Below are 17,127 nucleotides of genomic sequence, written 5' to 3' on the forward strand. Positions count from 1 at the left end.
AACATTGAACATCAATTATATGAATGTTTGGAAACATTTAAAAAGAGCGGGCTTGGTTCGATGTTTGGGTATTACACACAAAGGAATTTGATTCATAAGATTACCATAAGTAAAATGTTGCTGATAATTAGAGAAGATAAAAGATTATTCCCGTTATGTTTCTATAAGGTACAAATACTTCTATATCATGAACTTATGTTACTTATTTTTGATTGTAGAGAGATGTCTTGAACCCAGAAATGATCCCAACATGTAATCGTTAACTGCTTTCTAGAGCCAAGAAAAAAGTCATATTGATACGTATAAACCCAATATATAAAGTATTTATCCTTCCATTAAGAAGTACTAGTAAGTATTATTATATTATCAATAATTAGTTACAACGGATTTAGCAGCTTTGAATATATTTTGATAGAAAAGTATATAGATGCATAATATTACTGAGGACAATTATTGCAATTTTTTTATTGTTAATTTTTTCATTCATGAGGTTGGAGTTTCATTTGTTATATCTCACCCTCACCCACTACAGAACCTACTGCAGGGAATTAACTTAATAAAATCAGTTTATTTTTTTATGAGTCATTAGTTGATTCTTATATGTACATAGTAAATCTTAGACGCAATTAAAATAGAATTAAAATATATCATAAACTATTCAGGAGAAACCATTCTCGAAATATATTCGGGCCGAAGTAGGCGTATTGTCGATAATTTCATTAAAATAAGTTGTTTGAAAATAGAATTACAAGTTCTTTTTATAAATTTCTCATACTATAGTGAATGTGAATTATATTTCTCCTGACATTGACTGTTACACCATAATGTGGTATTACTTAAAGTAAATAAGAATTACAAATATGTAAAGTATAATGTATATAAGAATTATAATTTTATTTTTTGAATGAAACGTTAATGGTTTTTATATGAATATCAATAACAGATCAAGCAGATCCAATACATCATACAGCCGATTTAATAGAGAAAAACACTCAACAATAAAAAATTAAATATTAAGAAAATAACTAAAGCTATTTATTATTCCTATTATATTCCTTTCAAGTTCTTTTAAGAAGACTTTTAGGTCTTCTAGTTTCGTTGGAGCTTTCTAATAAACATATTTTTAATTATTATATATTTTTGTATGTTGTATATTATAGATCATTTTGTATGTTGTTAAATAACATATGTAATACATATTATTTGTTTTGAGAAACGCTGTTGAGACGCTACAAAATCGAACTATTCTCGAAGTGCATCATTACGTCTGATGAAATATTGATCATATTCGCAAATATCCTTAGCAGTGATCAAAAACAACTTTAAAATTTCGATTGATAACAAACAAAGTTTTGTTGAATATTGGGTGGCATTGAAAGAGAATTGTCTATAACGATTCTCGATTCTCGATTCTGATGCAACGATTAATTCGTTATTCTACTACTCACAACAGAACCGCTTAATTGAAATGATCGAGGAAAAGCAATCAGAATACAAAAATTTCTGATGAATGGGATATAGACATAAATTTAAAGTCAGAAAATATGAATTAAATAATCAAATATGGAAAATTATACTCAAAAAATTATTAAAAGAGCTTTATTATGACACTTTTGGAAATAAATAATATTGAATAAGTACATATAGTATAGTGAAATGTACTGTTGAAATTGAGGTACTTCTTACTATGAAATAATTTAATATAAATAGATTCAATTTGATCACCAATAATTCCCCATCTTTATCAAAAAGAGTATTCATATGTAATATTTACAAAAATTAAATCCATTTATTAATAAGGAATTAATTTACGAATTGTAATCTAAAAAGTTGAAAATTTTGTAATTATAATTGATATTAAAATAGCTACGAAAAAGAGCTATACAATTATATATCTTGCATATATAATTAGAAAAATTATAACTATTATATTTATATGTGCGTAATTAATATATGGATATCTATATGTTGATATTAAAATAAAATCGATCTATAAAATATAAAATGTAGTCTACTTGGTATATTTAAACTTTATTTGTAGGACAATTCAATTTGGTGAAGACTTGCTAAAAATTTAAAAAATTCTGTAGAGCTAAGGAATCTATGGCAAATGAATATAAAGTAAATGTACCCAAAATTTAACTTATTTACTTAGAGAATAGAATTAGGTTAGAAAAACTGAATGTGACCCTTGCGGAAAAGAGATGTAAAAATTTCCCTCCAAGAACTTTTGTTTGATCTTTGAGTAATTTACATTATTAATATATATGTTATAGTGAGTCTTAATGTAAAAATTACTTTTAATATATAATTAAAACAAAATCAATTTTTATAAAATCGATTTAATCTGTTCAAAATGGTCCTCTACTGATTCAGTACTTACTCAGTGACTACAGTATAATCACGTCAAATCTGTGTTTTGGATCGCTGGCAAGAATACCCTTTAGTGAAAGCTTAAGCCTGGCTTAAGCTATTTGAAGCAACCGTTTTGAAAGCTACAGTAGTTTTTTGAAACCGAAGTTGTTTTTTCGAATACATACCTTGTACCTTGTTTAGTATTAATATTGACCCTTCCCTTTAAGGAATCACATTCAGCTTTTATGCTATTTAATTAGGAAATTTTATATAAACATTAAAAAAGAATACTTTGTACTCTTTTATAAACAAAATTTTTATTTAAATGGGAAATAAAAAAATTCTTAAAATTCTTATTATATATTAAAATATCAATAATAACCAAACAAAAATTGATGAAACTCACCGATTGTCATGATGGCGCTGGTGTAACCAATCAATAATGTCCTGCAATTTGGAGTGACGCTCCTCATCGCTATCCTCATCGTCGGCATTATTGTCATAACCGTTTAGATCATCATCGTTAATCATAAAGGTGGGATAGATTTTACCATTGGACATCTTCAACGCACTTCAACACTTCAGCACTTCTCACAGCTTTTAACACACACCACTCCACTTAGTTTGCTTCTGGCAAACACATACATACACCGAAATATATCTCAGATATATAAACAACTTATCTCTTATCACTTGGGCAAGCACATATTCTAGAGCGTATGACCGCACTTTTATGACATCATATCGAAAGCACTTTCAACACACTTGACACTTCTTCTATATACAATAACGAGTATGCGAGTATACGAGTATACGAGTATACGAGCAACAAACGATAACGAAAACACAAACAAAAACAAAAACAAGGAACACAACAATAACAATAACAATATAGCGAGTAAAGAAAGATGCGAGACGAAAGACGTGACACTGACGGCGAGTAAACCGAATTGTATAAACGCGATTAGGTACAATTAAATGATTAATTTAATTAAATTAAATTCTAATTCAAAAAATCCTTAAGTGCACAATTTTTGAAGAAAATTTCGAAAAACAAGAAAATAAATGGAAAAATTTAAATAAAAATTTCGAAAACTTTTGGTTCTTCACCAACCAAATTCGTTGCTAAGAGTTCTGACGCGCGTGTGTCTTGCTTTTGTCCAACCGAAACTGAAAATCTCGCATTTTTTGAAAGCAAGTTTTCAAAACTGAAAACTGCTTGGAAAGAAAATGGAAAATGGAAAATGCGGAATGAAAACACCGAACTACGACAAAGTGTCTCGGCGAAGCACAGATAAATTAGAAGGAAAACCATTTGTGAGTGTTGTTGCCTCCGTTTCCATTTCTTCTATTTTTTTATGGATTTTCTTTTTTTTTTTTGTGTTTGGTTTTATTTTTATTTTTATTTTTTTAATATCAATTTTCTTTTTATTTTCATTTTGACGAAAAGCTGAAGCAGCACAATTTTGTGGAAAACACTTCTAGGTTGTTTGTTGGGAATATAAATATAAAAATATATTTAACAAAAAAAAAAAAAATAAATTTGGTTTATGCTGTTGTAAGTCTTAAAATAACACTAAATAAACATATATAAATAAATAGAGTAAATAATAATATACAATATGAGCTTTTAGATTTTAGTGTTCGATTCAGTTCCGTACGGCGCTACAAGGGGTCGCCCATGCGATTTGCTGGAAGTTGAAATTGACTTACTTTGTATTTTCGGTCGGCGTATTCAAGGTTAATAGACGAGCAAGGTCGTTCCGTGAGACCCGTAAATATCTTTGATTTTTACAAAAGAAATCTTTCACAATATTTTTATATCAGACAATGATTTTTTTTTAGCAAATAATGAAACGTGTGGAATAAATTGAGAAGTCTGCTATATAAACACTATTTCACATAATATAATATTTAAAAAAATGAGTTATTAATAAATTTTTTTTAGTAAATGTTAATTTTTTTTTGTTTAATTTTTAAAATTAACACAAAACATTACCAGAAATATTTTAAATATCACTTATTTTAAATTTAATTAAAATTATTTTTAATATTTTAAAACAAAATTTATTTAAATATTGTGTATTTAAAAATTTTATGTTATGCAAAATATTAAATAAGACTTTAAATATTTTTAAAAATTCTAATATATATTTTTAAAACTTCTTTACACATTAATCTTTGCTTTTATTTTTAAAATGAATACAAAACAACACCAGAAATATTTTAAATATCACTTACTTTGAAATTGTTTTTAAAATTTAAAAAAAATTTTAATAAAATTATTTTTAAAATTTTAAAATAAAATTTAATAAAATATTGTGTATTTAAAAAGGTTTATATTATGCAAAATATTTAATAAGATTTTAAGTATTTTCGAAAATTCTTTATTTTCTTAAAACTTCTAAAATTAAAAAAAAATTTCACATTAATTTTTGGCAAAAATATTTTACGCAAAATTATTTTCAAAATTTAAAAAAAATTATAATCAGTATTGTGTCAAAAAAAAACTCTATATAATACTTTATAATAAAATATTTTATAATAATAAATTGAGAAATCTGCTATATAAACACTATTATACATAATATAACATTTTAAAAAATGAAATCGATATTTTTTAATAAATACTAATTTATTTATTGCCAAAAATATTTTGAACATTATTTATCTTTTTAAAATTTAAAAAAAAAATCTACTTAAATATTCTGTGTCTTGAAATTGTATATAACACAAAATAAAATTTAGCACTACATTCATATATAATATTTAATAAAATTCTAAATATTTTTGAAACATATTAAAGTTTTTTTAAAACTTCTAAAATTAAAAAAAATTATGCATTCAGTTTTGTTTTAATTTTTAAAACTAACACAAAGCAATGACAGAAATATTTTAATATATCTCTTACTTTTAAATTATTTTTAAAATTTGAAAAAAAAATTTATTTAAGTATTGTAGGTATATCTAAAAATTTAAAAAAAGATAAAATTTAATACTAAATTATTTTATAATATTTAATAAAATTCTGAATATTTTTTAAAAAAATTAGTATTTGTTTTTAAACTTCTATCAGAGATGTCAATAATATAAGAAACTAAAATTTTTTAAAATCAATTATAACGAAATTTTTTAGGTTTTGAAATTTAAATAGGTTTATAGGATTGATAGGATATTGATAACCTATTTTCTGGTTACAAACAGAAAAACAAAATATATACTTAGGAGCTATGAAAGCTGTGTGTATCTCGTCCAAGGCAGCTCGCGGATGTAGACGAATTGTCATTTTATTAGGCAATATTATTTTATCAGAGATAACTCTGATTTGACTTACAGTCATGAGAGTACACATACACATAAAATTTTGCGATTAGTAAAAAAGATTTAATAACATTTCTTCAACACCAAGACGTCAGGAACAACATTGCTTACATTCGCCAAATCCATAACCTTTAAGGTAATTCATAAAATTATTTCTTCATTCTTTCAACTTCACTTTTTTACCTACCAAATTTAAAGTATTTATAATCAATTTAACTCCCATGAAACACTGAACTATACCACAATATGCAGCTAGACTAAGCCTACCCCAACATGGTTTCTATACATTATGTTCGCCGATACTCCAGGAAGAGATACAATACATTTATTGTGTATATAACCAGCCTTAAGCATAAATGATTTTGATTTCTCAACTCACTTCAGAACTTAGAATTCAACGAAATACTTGCGTTTATAAACGCAACCGGCTATTATTTTGTCTGCACAAGTGACCTAAATAAAATTAGATATAACCCCTAATATTGTCAATATTGTTTGTTACAAAACGAGATTGGAAAAAATGCTTTGACAAATGACTCGAACACATGCAAAAATGTATTAACCATAAAGGAGAATACTTCGAGAACAAACTAAATTAGTTTTCAAAGACAACTTAGTATTTTCTCATTATTTGGCTCAAAATAAAATTAGTGACCCTCATATTGTGCTCTTATAATCTATGCCCGAAATAAAAACATAGGCTTGAAATATTGAATAGAAGATATAGTGAGACTATAATTTCTGTGTATTTAGGTTCTTGCTTTTTTACCACTATCCAACTGGAAATCGTTGGTGTATATATCTATATCCCTCACGATATAAACAGCTCTATTTCCCATATTTTCTTTCCAAGAAAATAGAAAGAAAATTATTATCTAAGTGTTTGGACCATTCTTTGACCCAAAGATGATTGTTTGTTATAGTTTGTAGTGATGCTCTAACCTTTAAAATTTGATCCTGTAATATATAGCTCAAGCAACTAATATATATATCTTATGGCTACTTAACGCCACAAGTGTTTCTTAAAAGAGGGTCTTTCAATATCACAAGCATCTCCAAAAAAACAAAAAATGTCATATGATGATTTTTATTCCACTAATTATAACCAAAAGAATATATTTTTCAAATAAGCTTAAAACATTTACTTTTTAATTCTAATCAGTGCTTTATAAAAAATATTAATACATATATATATATCTTTAAAGTAATTAAAAATTTTTACCACAGAATATTATATATGCATAAATTGATTAAGATTTTAGAATCAATTTAAAAATGTGTACTGATCTTATGACTCGTCTAATCTAAATTTAATATTTTAATTTAGATGAAATTATTATAAAGTTTTTGTGACGCAAGATTAGAAAAATTTTATTAAGTAATCCGAATTTCGATATTTGCCAAAATTTTAAGTATCAAAAATTATTTGACGTAATCCCAATAAATATCAATATTTTTGAATTAAACACACTTAATTTTTATTTATACTTGATCTACTCAGTACAAATTTATTTAAAACTGTAAGGTTTTAATATATTAATATGTATGTGTTAGCATTTATATATATCGGGTGTTTCTTTAGCTGCATGAGATCTTAAAGTGATAATACAAAACAGAAATATTCTTGAATTTATTTTTATAATAATCTGTTAGATAATTTAATTGGATTTATTTTTTGTATATGATTTCCGGCATATATCCGCCGTGACTGCCAGTTACATGGTCCATTTGACCAGTCAAATTTATGACTATTTATTGCAATAAATGTGACCGTAACATTGGATTCTAATGCGTCAAGAGTTACTAGTACGTTTGTTGTCGGCATAAGCCAATGACTTAGCATAGAACCATCGCCATAAAAAGTAGTCGAGAAGCGTTAAATCGAACGAACGATTTAGCCAGTGTCCACGCAGCTAAAAAGACACCCTTTAATATTTAATATCTTCTTATTATTAGATTACTTTTGGTTATTACTTGAAACTAAATAAATTTATATATGCATATATATCCACCTGAGGTCAGAGTGGCAGTCTGATCACTAAAGTTCACTTGAGCATAAATAAAAAACCCTTTGTAGATAAATATAACTTAATAAAAATGAGTTTAATTACTACTCAGAAGAACACAAAAAAATTTTTACTGCCATTGCCTGAGATAACTATATAGTATTTATGTAATTATGTTACTTAAACGAATTTATTTATATTTGCTTTCATCCGCCAATCTTTCGTCACAGAAGGTTGAATTATTGTAAAAGGTTGAAACGCTTGTGTCGTCCACAAATAGACTTTTTATGCTCTCTTCGGTGAGTGACAAACATACTATATGCAGGACATAAAACATTAGTCCAATTATGTTTTCTTGAGATGCACATGCTTCCTCTACATGGAAGCAGATTGTAGAAAAGTGTCTTAAACCAAGAAATGATCCCAACAATATAGAACAATTTAATCATTAACTGCTTTCTAGAATCAAGAAAAAAAGTCATCTTGATACGTATAAACCCAATTTATAAAGTATTTATCCTTCCATTAAGAAGTACTAGTAAGTATTATTATATTATTAAGAATTAGTTACAACGGATTTAGCAGCTTTGAATATATTTTGATAGAAAAGTATATAGATGCACAATATTACTGAGGACAATTATTGCAATTTTTTTATTGTTAATTTTTTCATTCATGAGGTTAAAGTTTCATTTGTTATATCTCACCCTCACCCACTACAGAACCTACTGCAGGGAATTAACTTAATAAAATCAGTTTATTTTTTTATGAAAGTTATTAGTTGATTCTTATATGTACATTGTAAATTTGAATTTAAAGGCAAATGCAGTAAAAATGGAATTAAAATATATCATAAACTATTCAGGAGAAACCATTCTCGAAATATATTCGGGGCGAAGTAGGCGTATTGTCGATAATTGTATTAAAATAACTTATTTCAAAATAGAATTACAAGTTCCTTTTATAAATTTCTCTTACTATAGTGAATGTGAATTATATTTCCCCTGGCATCGACTGTTACACCATAATGTGGTATTACTTAAAGTAAATAAGAATTATAAATATGTAAAGTATAATGTGTATAAGAATTATAATTTAATTTTTTGAATGAAACGTTAATGGTTTTTATATGAATATCAATAACAGATCAAGCAGATCCAATACATCATACAGCCAATTTAATAGAGAAAAACATTCAACAATAAAAAATTAAATATTAAGAAAATAACTAAAGCTATTTATTATTCCTATTATATTCCTTTCAAGTTCTTTTAAGAAGACTTTTAGGTCTTCTAGTTTCGTTGGAGCTTTCTAATAAACATATTTCTAATTATTATATATTTTTGTATGTTGTATATTATAGATCATTTTGTATGTTGTTAAATAATATATGTAATACATATTATTTGTTTTGAGAAACGCTGTTGAGACGTTACAAAATCGAACTATTCTCGAAGTGCATCATTACGTCCGATGAAATATTGATCATATTCGCAAATATCCTTAGCAGTGATCAAAAACGACTTTAAAGTCTCAATTGATTATAAACAAAGTTGTGTTGAATATTGGGTGGCATTGAAAGAGAATTGTCTATAACGAATTGCTCGATTCTGATGCAACGATTAATTCGTTATTCTACTACTCACAACACGACCGCTTAATTGAAATAATCGAGGAAAAGTAATCAGAATACAAAAATTCCTGATGCATGAGATATAGACATAAATTTGAAATCAGAAAATATGAATTGAAAAATCAAATATTGAAAATTAAACTCAAAAAATTATTAAAAGAGCTTTATTATGACACTTTTGGAAATAAATAATATTGAATAAGTACATATAGTATAGTGAAATGTACTGTTGAAATTGAGGTACTTTTTACTATGAAATAATTTAATATAAATAGATTCAATTTGATCACCAATAATTCCCCATCTTTATCAAAAAGAGTATTCATATGTAATATTTACAAAAATTAAATCCATTTATTAATAAAGAATTAATTTACGAATTGCAATCTAAAAAGTTGAAAATTTTGTAATTATAATTGATATTAAAATAACTACGAAAAAGAGCTATGGAATTATATATCTTGCATATATAATCAGAAAAATTATAACTATTATATTTATATGTGCGTTATTAATATATGGATATCTACATATTTATATTAAAATAAAATCGATCTATAAACTATAAAATGTAGTGTTCTTGGTGTATTTCGACTTTATTTGTAGGACAATTCAATTTGGTGAAGACTTGCTAAAAATTTAAAAAATTCTGTAGAGCTAAGGAATCTAAGGCAAATGAATATAAAATAGCTGTACACAAAACATATATATTATATACTAACCTTTGCGGAAAAGAGATATAATGTTGTGTAATAAATCTATTTTTTGATTTTTTGGAATTGGTTTAAGTCACTCTTGGTATTTAGATTTTGAATTTATGAAGTAAATATTTTATAAAGAAGTTTTACATATGTTTCGATTATCAGTGGTCTTGAAAATAATTCTTGTGTTTAATTATTCGTAAATAATTTTTTGACACTACAAGTACTAGGAATCGAACACGTGTCCCCCCAAATTTGACGCTGAGAGTCAGCGCTCCTTAACCAACTGCCCAAAGCCGTACTTGACTTGTATGTTCCCACTTTTTTCTAGAGTTTTGTTAATTTGCTGTGAAAGTTTATTAACAAATTCACTTGTGTTTATATTAGAACGAAATCATAAACCAGCTGTAAAATAATTGACTTATTTAATTATGTTTTATAATTTTAATTGTTAAATTACAATATTTTAAATAAATATTTTATTTATATGATACCTAGGCTCAAAATTTTTTACATACCACAATCATAAGTAAAAAATATACACAAAAAAAATAAAATATGTAAATATGAACAATCAATCAAGAAATAATTAATTTATCAAATGTGCGGATTTTTATATTAAAAATTATTTGTTATAAACATAAAAATATTTTTTTTTTTTGATTGTACTAAAATTAATACATGCCCACTAAAGAATGTATATACAATGACTTACCTTTGTTTAAAATATGTAATATAAACAGCAGCAGAGATAGTTGCGTTGCTGCTAAATAAATAATGTACATGTATGTGTAGGTATAGATATATGTATGTAGGGATAAGTGAGAAGAATAATGACAAGCAATCGATGTTTGTTTGTGGGATCATTAACGCTTCGGGTGAGCAAATGTTACACAACTTTTAATGAAAATTTATGTGCGTATGTACATAATTATTATTTTCGTTAAAAATAAATCAAAAGATTTAAATAAATATTTACATAAATATGTATAATCAACACACTTTTCGGAAAACAACTAAAGAAAAACAATTAACAATGATGCATTGATTGATTCAACATGGCGTCAAGGTGTTTGGTTTACATTGCAAAATTTCCAGTTAAGGTAAGTTAATTACTTTGTATATTGTATTTATGCATAAAATTTTTGCTTTTATTATTTATTATTTAATTTCGTGAATTTTAATGCAAATAACAAAATAAATAAGTGTTGCACTTTCTTCTGCTAATACCAATTAAAACACCAGCTTTCGTACATTGTTTTAATCCCGACACGCAACGACTGACAGGCCTTCGTCCGTTCGTATTTATTTCCTCTGCTTCGTAAGCCCGCCATTGTTTGTGGAACACGAATTGATTGCAATTCCACACACACACACATTAACAATGCAATGCAATACACTAACACATTTCTTCACAGAATATAATAACAACTGATACAAACTCAATAAAGCATCCCGCGACTTAACATTGTGATTTTTTTTTTTAATTCAATGCCGATCTGTGTCGGTGTTTCGATATCAGTTTTCGTTTTAACGTACGATTTTTAACATAGGACATATTAACATACGACATGTTAACAACATAGAACATAGGACATACAGACTCACTCTACAGAAATGTTCAAGTTTTACTGTAAAAAATTTAATTTCATACGCCCAACTTTAGGATTTATTTTGTTATTTTTGTATTTAAATGGTTTTATTTTAACATTGAATACGGTTTAACAGAAGCATCCTATAGAAATTTTCGAGACAGTGAATGTTGATTTTACAAATAAAAACATACAATACTTTCCTATTTCGATCCAAGGTACTTAGATACCATATGCCAACACTGCAAAATATCTTGGCATAACCTTGGACGCAAAAAAGATGAACTTGATATGAAGTTACGAAAAATGGAATGGCTGATCGACCGCAAATTCACACTATCTTTGCAAAACAAGATTTTACTATATAATCAAATTTTAAAACCTGTATGATCGTATGGCGCTGAATTATGGGGGAGAGCTAGCCAAAGTAACGTCGAAATAATCCAACGTTTCCAAAACAAGGTTCTACGGAACATTTTAAAAGCGCCATGGTACATTAGGAATAGTGATCTAAAATTGTCCACAGTTGCTGAAGAAATAAAAACGAGCGCAAAATATCACAAACTGAGGTTACAGAAACATGTAAACACAGAATCACACCGATCAGTAGTATGTTGTCACCAGTTAGTGATCAAGTCATTGGTCATCTGTTCCTTTAACCAAAGATACAAACGTGCGTCTATCGCGTTTTCCACCAATACATTTTAGTAAGAGTGATTCTTTGAAAGAACTTATTTACCAAAAGGTCTTTAATTTTTTAACTGCAAAGTAGTACTAAGCTATCAAGACTCTAAGCACTAGTGTAATACATTATTTGGATTTTTTCGTACCAATGGTTATTCGAATAAAATAGTTTAGGTTTTTCAAAACTAAACTGAGTATATAAATAAATGATATAAACCTTTATATGGTACAAATTTGATAAAAAATTAATTTGGATTACAATTATATATCTAATGACATAATTATATATTAGGTCATTTTATATGTGTATTGTTTCTAAAACCTAATATGGAATAAAACTTTGGTTTCAAAAGAGAGTTAATAGTTTTTTTGTGGTAAGTGAAAAATATAAATAGCCACAGTATGAGCCTCTGATCCTCTGTTTTCAGTATAGAACAGAGGATCAGCACTTAGAAGTCGTGGTGTAGGGGTAAAAGAGGCTGTCATTTTTCTTCAACAAACCGTATCAAAAAGGTATTTTCCTGTCATCCATATGCAGGCGACAGATAGCATACTCTGTTTTAGATATTGTTCTATTACTTATGTGTAAAATGTATAAGTTAAATATTGTAATAAAACCCAATAGTGAAAGCAAAACCAAGTCAAGTGCTAGTCAGTTGCACTTACGTACCAATTTTAAATAACCTTCCGAAGAGAGTTTTGTTAAGTTATGGTACTATTTTAATATTTTTTATAGTTTTTATGATATTTACCATAAATGAGGCATATTTATATCAATCTAGAATTTTATCACCCTACACACAAAAAACAAATTCGGTGTTATTATCCTTCCATTAACAGTTTTCAGCACCTTAAACTGTAATTAAATGATTATTATATATTGGTTAAACTGCAATAATGTTTTAAAAATAAATATTTTAAATATTTTCAATATATCTATTTCCTATTTCTTTAATGACATCATTAGAATAATAGGATCCTTAAGCTCAGCTACATATTTCACTTAATAGTCGTACTTGTTGTGCTTTGAGTCATATTCTGATAATCACGGATATGTGGGTCTTATTTGCATTTTTAGTAGATTTTCTCACGCATTGCTTATTAGTGTATGTACACGATATATGACAGCATAAAATTCCACTGAATTTACCAAAATTTGTTATTATTCTTGAATGAACGTATGTATTAATCGTATATGTACTTACTTTTTAAATAAATTATGTATACCATTAATTTTTTAAGCTTTATAAACTTTATAAAAATTTTTTTAATTGATTTAATTTGAGCATTTTATCAGTTTTATTTTAGCATTAATATTACAGTCTTGAATAATTAATTAATTATTTTTAATTAAAAATTACAAGAAATCTTAAATCTACATAAATTTAAAAGTCATTGGAAATCAATGTGATTGAATTTAATATATATAATATGTGTATGTACACACTTAATTTAAATCAAAGCCGCATTTAAGTAGACAAAACATATTAGGCTTTTCGATAGGTTTAACTTCCGAACTATAACTTTTTTAATTAATATTAAAAAGTATAAATTAAATTATTAAATCATATATTAGTCTTCCCTAATAAGGGAAGAAAATCTTCGAAAGATTGCCACATAATAAATGCAAAAAATACAACCTGAAATCTAAAAAGACACTTAATCTGATTCTAACATTACCCAGTCACAGTTAATTACAGTAAATAGTTTGTAGTTATATAGACTATATATGTATGTTAAATATGAGATATATGTAGTCATATTTAGCAGTTCATACCAATATTATATCCCACCACTAATCGCAAATTCTCTACTTACGTCGCAATATGGGAGGATCGCGAAAGACCAATATAATTCCTAATAAGTCCCTTGAGATTAATAAAGATAACTCAGATCTTGAAATTAAGATCATGAACACATGAAATTAATAAGGATCAAACATAGCAATTATGAAAATACATTTTTCATTTGCACCTGACATAATGAACATATGTATGTGGTATACCACTTTCTTTGAAATTACTCTCCTTGGGTGTTTGTATAAGATTAGTTTCAGTTGAGATAGCTGAGAGTAACGAGTATCTTAAAAATGCAAACCAAAGGTGATACCTTGAAAATATAAACAAAGTAATTATATACCGCCTACAACCAAAATAGAACAAAGGTTTAGATCACTTCTCCATATTCGATGTAATTGCTCTGATAAAACGATGATATTGTCTAATAAACTTATAAGCTGGCCTGATCACTCTTAATTTTTAAAATATATATGCCTATACCGTTATCTTAATAACAGAAAAAAAAATTTTTTTTTATTTGAGTGAGGGTTTCCTTACGGGAATACATAACTTACCATGTGTTCTGATGGGACGGACAGACGGTGTAAATTATATACCGCATTAAAAATTATTAAAAATAGTTAAGAAATGAGAAGGCATAGAGGTAGACCGTGTCTCCGATAGAATGATCAAGTTGAGGGAGCACTAACCGTACTCGATGTACGGCACTGGAGAAGGCAAGCACGCAGCAGAGGCGCCTTGAGAGACATATTTCGTCCAGCCGAAACTCGGTAACGAGTTGTTATGGCCAAAAAGGTAAATAATAAAAATATATTAATATCATATATAGAATAATTTATCTTTCTGTGAGTAGTACCCGACACATCGTTAATCTATTTAGATTAATATGGTAAATCAGAAGAAATTAATTCAAGAGATTAGTACTTAATACAACGGTACTTATTGACATTAACAACGGTTATTAATGATATCTTAATAAATATAACACAATTACCTCAAACCTCAGGTATTAGTTCTATACCTGATTCCAACTATTTTGGAGAACTCACATTTTCATCAAACAAAAGGCATTGAATCACAACTTATGAAATTTATTTTTGTTTCTCATCCGAACACTGAATTAGGATTGGATAACAAGCTCAAATTATATAATTGTAGCCTAAAACGTATTTGAAGTTAAAGACCAAGATTATGAGAGATTGTAGCAATTATAAATATACTATAATTCAACCATTCAAACGCAAAACAGTACGCATAATCACAAGTTTATCGTAGTATATTACTAACAGGTAATTATAAAAAAGGCTTCAAGACTCAACAATTAAAGCAGAAAAATCGTAAATTATAATGAAAATATACCTCAGTTTCGATGAAGATTTTTTCATTGGAGCCAAATCTGTTTCCCTGAAACATTTTTCCTATCAGGCCTGCAAACTGATAGTAAACGCGGGGTGTAGCCAAAGCTGGCGAATAAGATGGGTATGGTGAATGCGAAATCAATTCAAGAAGTAATGAATGCGAATTGATGGATGCATGCCCATGATTTGTGACAGGGCATATTTTCTTAGTGAAAAATATTTCTTCTTCATTTGGGGCACTTGTTTCAAAATTTTCTCCATCAAACCTGACATTTTTTCCATGTAACGATCGTTATTGATAGACTAGACTTTTTTAAGGTAATCAGTTTCTTTATTTCATAAAAATTTGTATTTTATAAATATAAATATAATTATATATATTATAACATATAATATGATAATTATAAAACATAATTTTATAAAATGTATGTGGTTATTTTATTGTTGGCATCATATCCATTCAAATCTAATTATTTAATTATATCGAATGTGATATATGACTGAGAAAAATGTATTATGCAAGTTAACTAATATTTGTTAGCTTCTCAAAAATTGGTATTTTAAACAGATCATTTCATCACAATTAATTTTATAGGTCACAGTAGTGTTACTTACTCTGTCAATCAGGCTGCTCTTAAAGCTCTTTATTCTTTGACTTTCATGTCGAAACAGGTCCTTAATTGTTATGAGCTACTACAGTTACTTGCAGCTCGGAATAAGGTTTGTCTTTACTGGGTTCCGGGTCACAAAGAAGTTTTGGGATGAACAAACAAGCTGATGAGCTAGCCAGAACTGCATCAAAAATGGTTTTTATAGGCCCTCAACCCTTTTATTAGTTAAACTGGGTCAGTCCAAAATAAATAATCAAGGAGAGGGAGAATCATATGGTGTACCGGAAGAACTTCCCAGGACTCAAAGAAAGCAAACAACTGATCAAACCGTACTTCTACAAAAACATTCTAATTGAAGGTGGCAAACGTGTTTCTTTATGGGCCATTATGTTTTGAAAAATCATCTACATAAACTTCGATTATCTGTTAATTCGGAATGCAGATTATGCCTCGAAGAGCAGAAGACAACTATGCATATTCAATGTCAGTGTTCAGCTTTATGACTCAGGGTGGAGATTAAAACGTATAATACCCTTTGACCTCACTAAATAATAAAACCTTTACGTAAATATTTAGGATTTAATGAACTAAAAACGCTTATTAGTCTTAAGTATATTTAACTATTATCCAACTTTAACAACACACAGAAGAAACTAGTTTCATATAGAATTTCTGTCACCAGGAGAGATTAAGCGCCCTTCTCCAGTTTTAGTTCTGGTCTTTGTTTAAAGTGCTTTATGTAGTCAATAGTGCAATTGGCCTTCTGGCCGCAGTACCGCCTGCTGGGCGATTTCACATCAATAATTTTTAATAATAATAATAAAATGGGTCACAGTGTATTATTGTACCTCCTAACATTTTAGCTTACACCGAACATTGGTTTGAACTTGATTTTTTGACTTTATTAAAATATCTAAAATCTCAGTGATTTAAAAATTCATTTTTGTACTTTAAGTCGATAAAACATTATTACTTTAATATTTGCATTAATTAATTATTAATTAAATTTTTCGCAAAAGTTTTAGAAAAAGTGTTGAAATAATTTTCTTTTTATTTTATTTAATGTA

At 27.2% G+C, this 17,127-nt stretch overlaps 1 protein-coding gene across 1 annotated transcript in view; it reads right to left on the reverse strand.

The window, feature by feature from the left end:
• LOC119687492 (P protein) overlaps nt 1–3,298 on the reverse strand; it is a 150,893-nt gene extending 147,595 nt beyond the window's left edge. The window contains exon 1 of the mRNA XM_038101826.1: nt 2,762–3,298. Coding sequence (XP_037957754.1) covers nt 2,762–2,916 — 155 coding nt within the window. The 5' untranslated portion in view covers nt 2,917–3,298. The remainder of the gene's footprint in view (nt 1–2,761) is intronic.
• Between the last annotated feature and the right edge of the window lie 13,829 nt (nt 3,299–17,127).

This window comes from Teleopsis dalmanni, chromosome X (genome assembly GCF_002237135.1).
Source record: "Teleopsis dalmanni isolate 2A chromosome X, ASM223713v2, whole genome shotgun sequence".
Classification (NCBI taxonomy): Eukaryota; Metazoa; Arthropoda; class Insecta; order Diptera; family Diopsidae; genus Teleopsis; species Teleopsis dalmanni.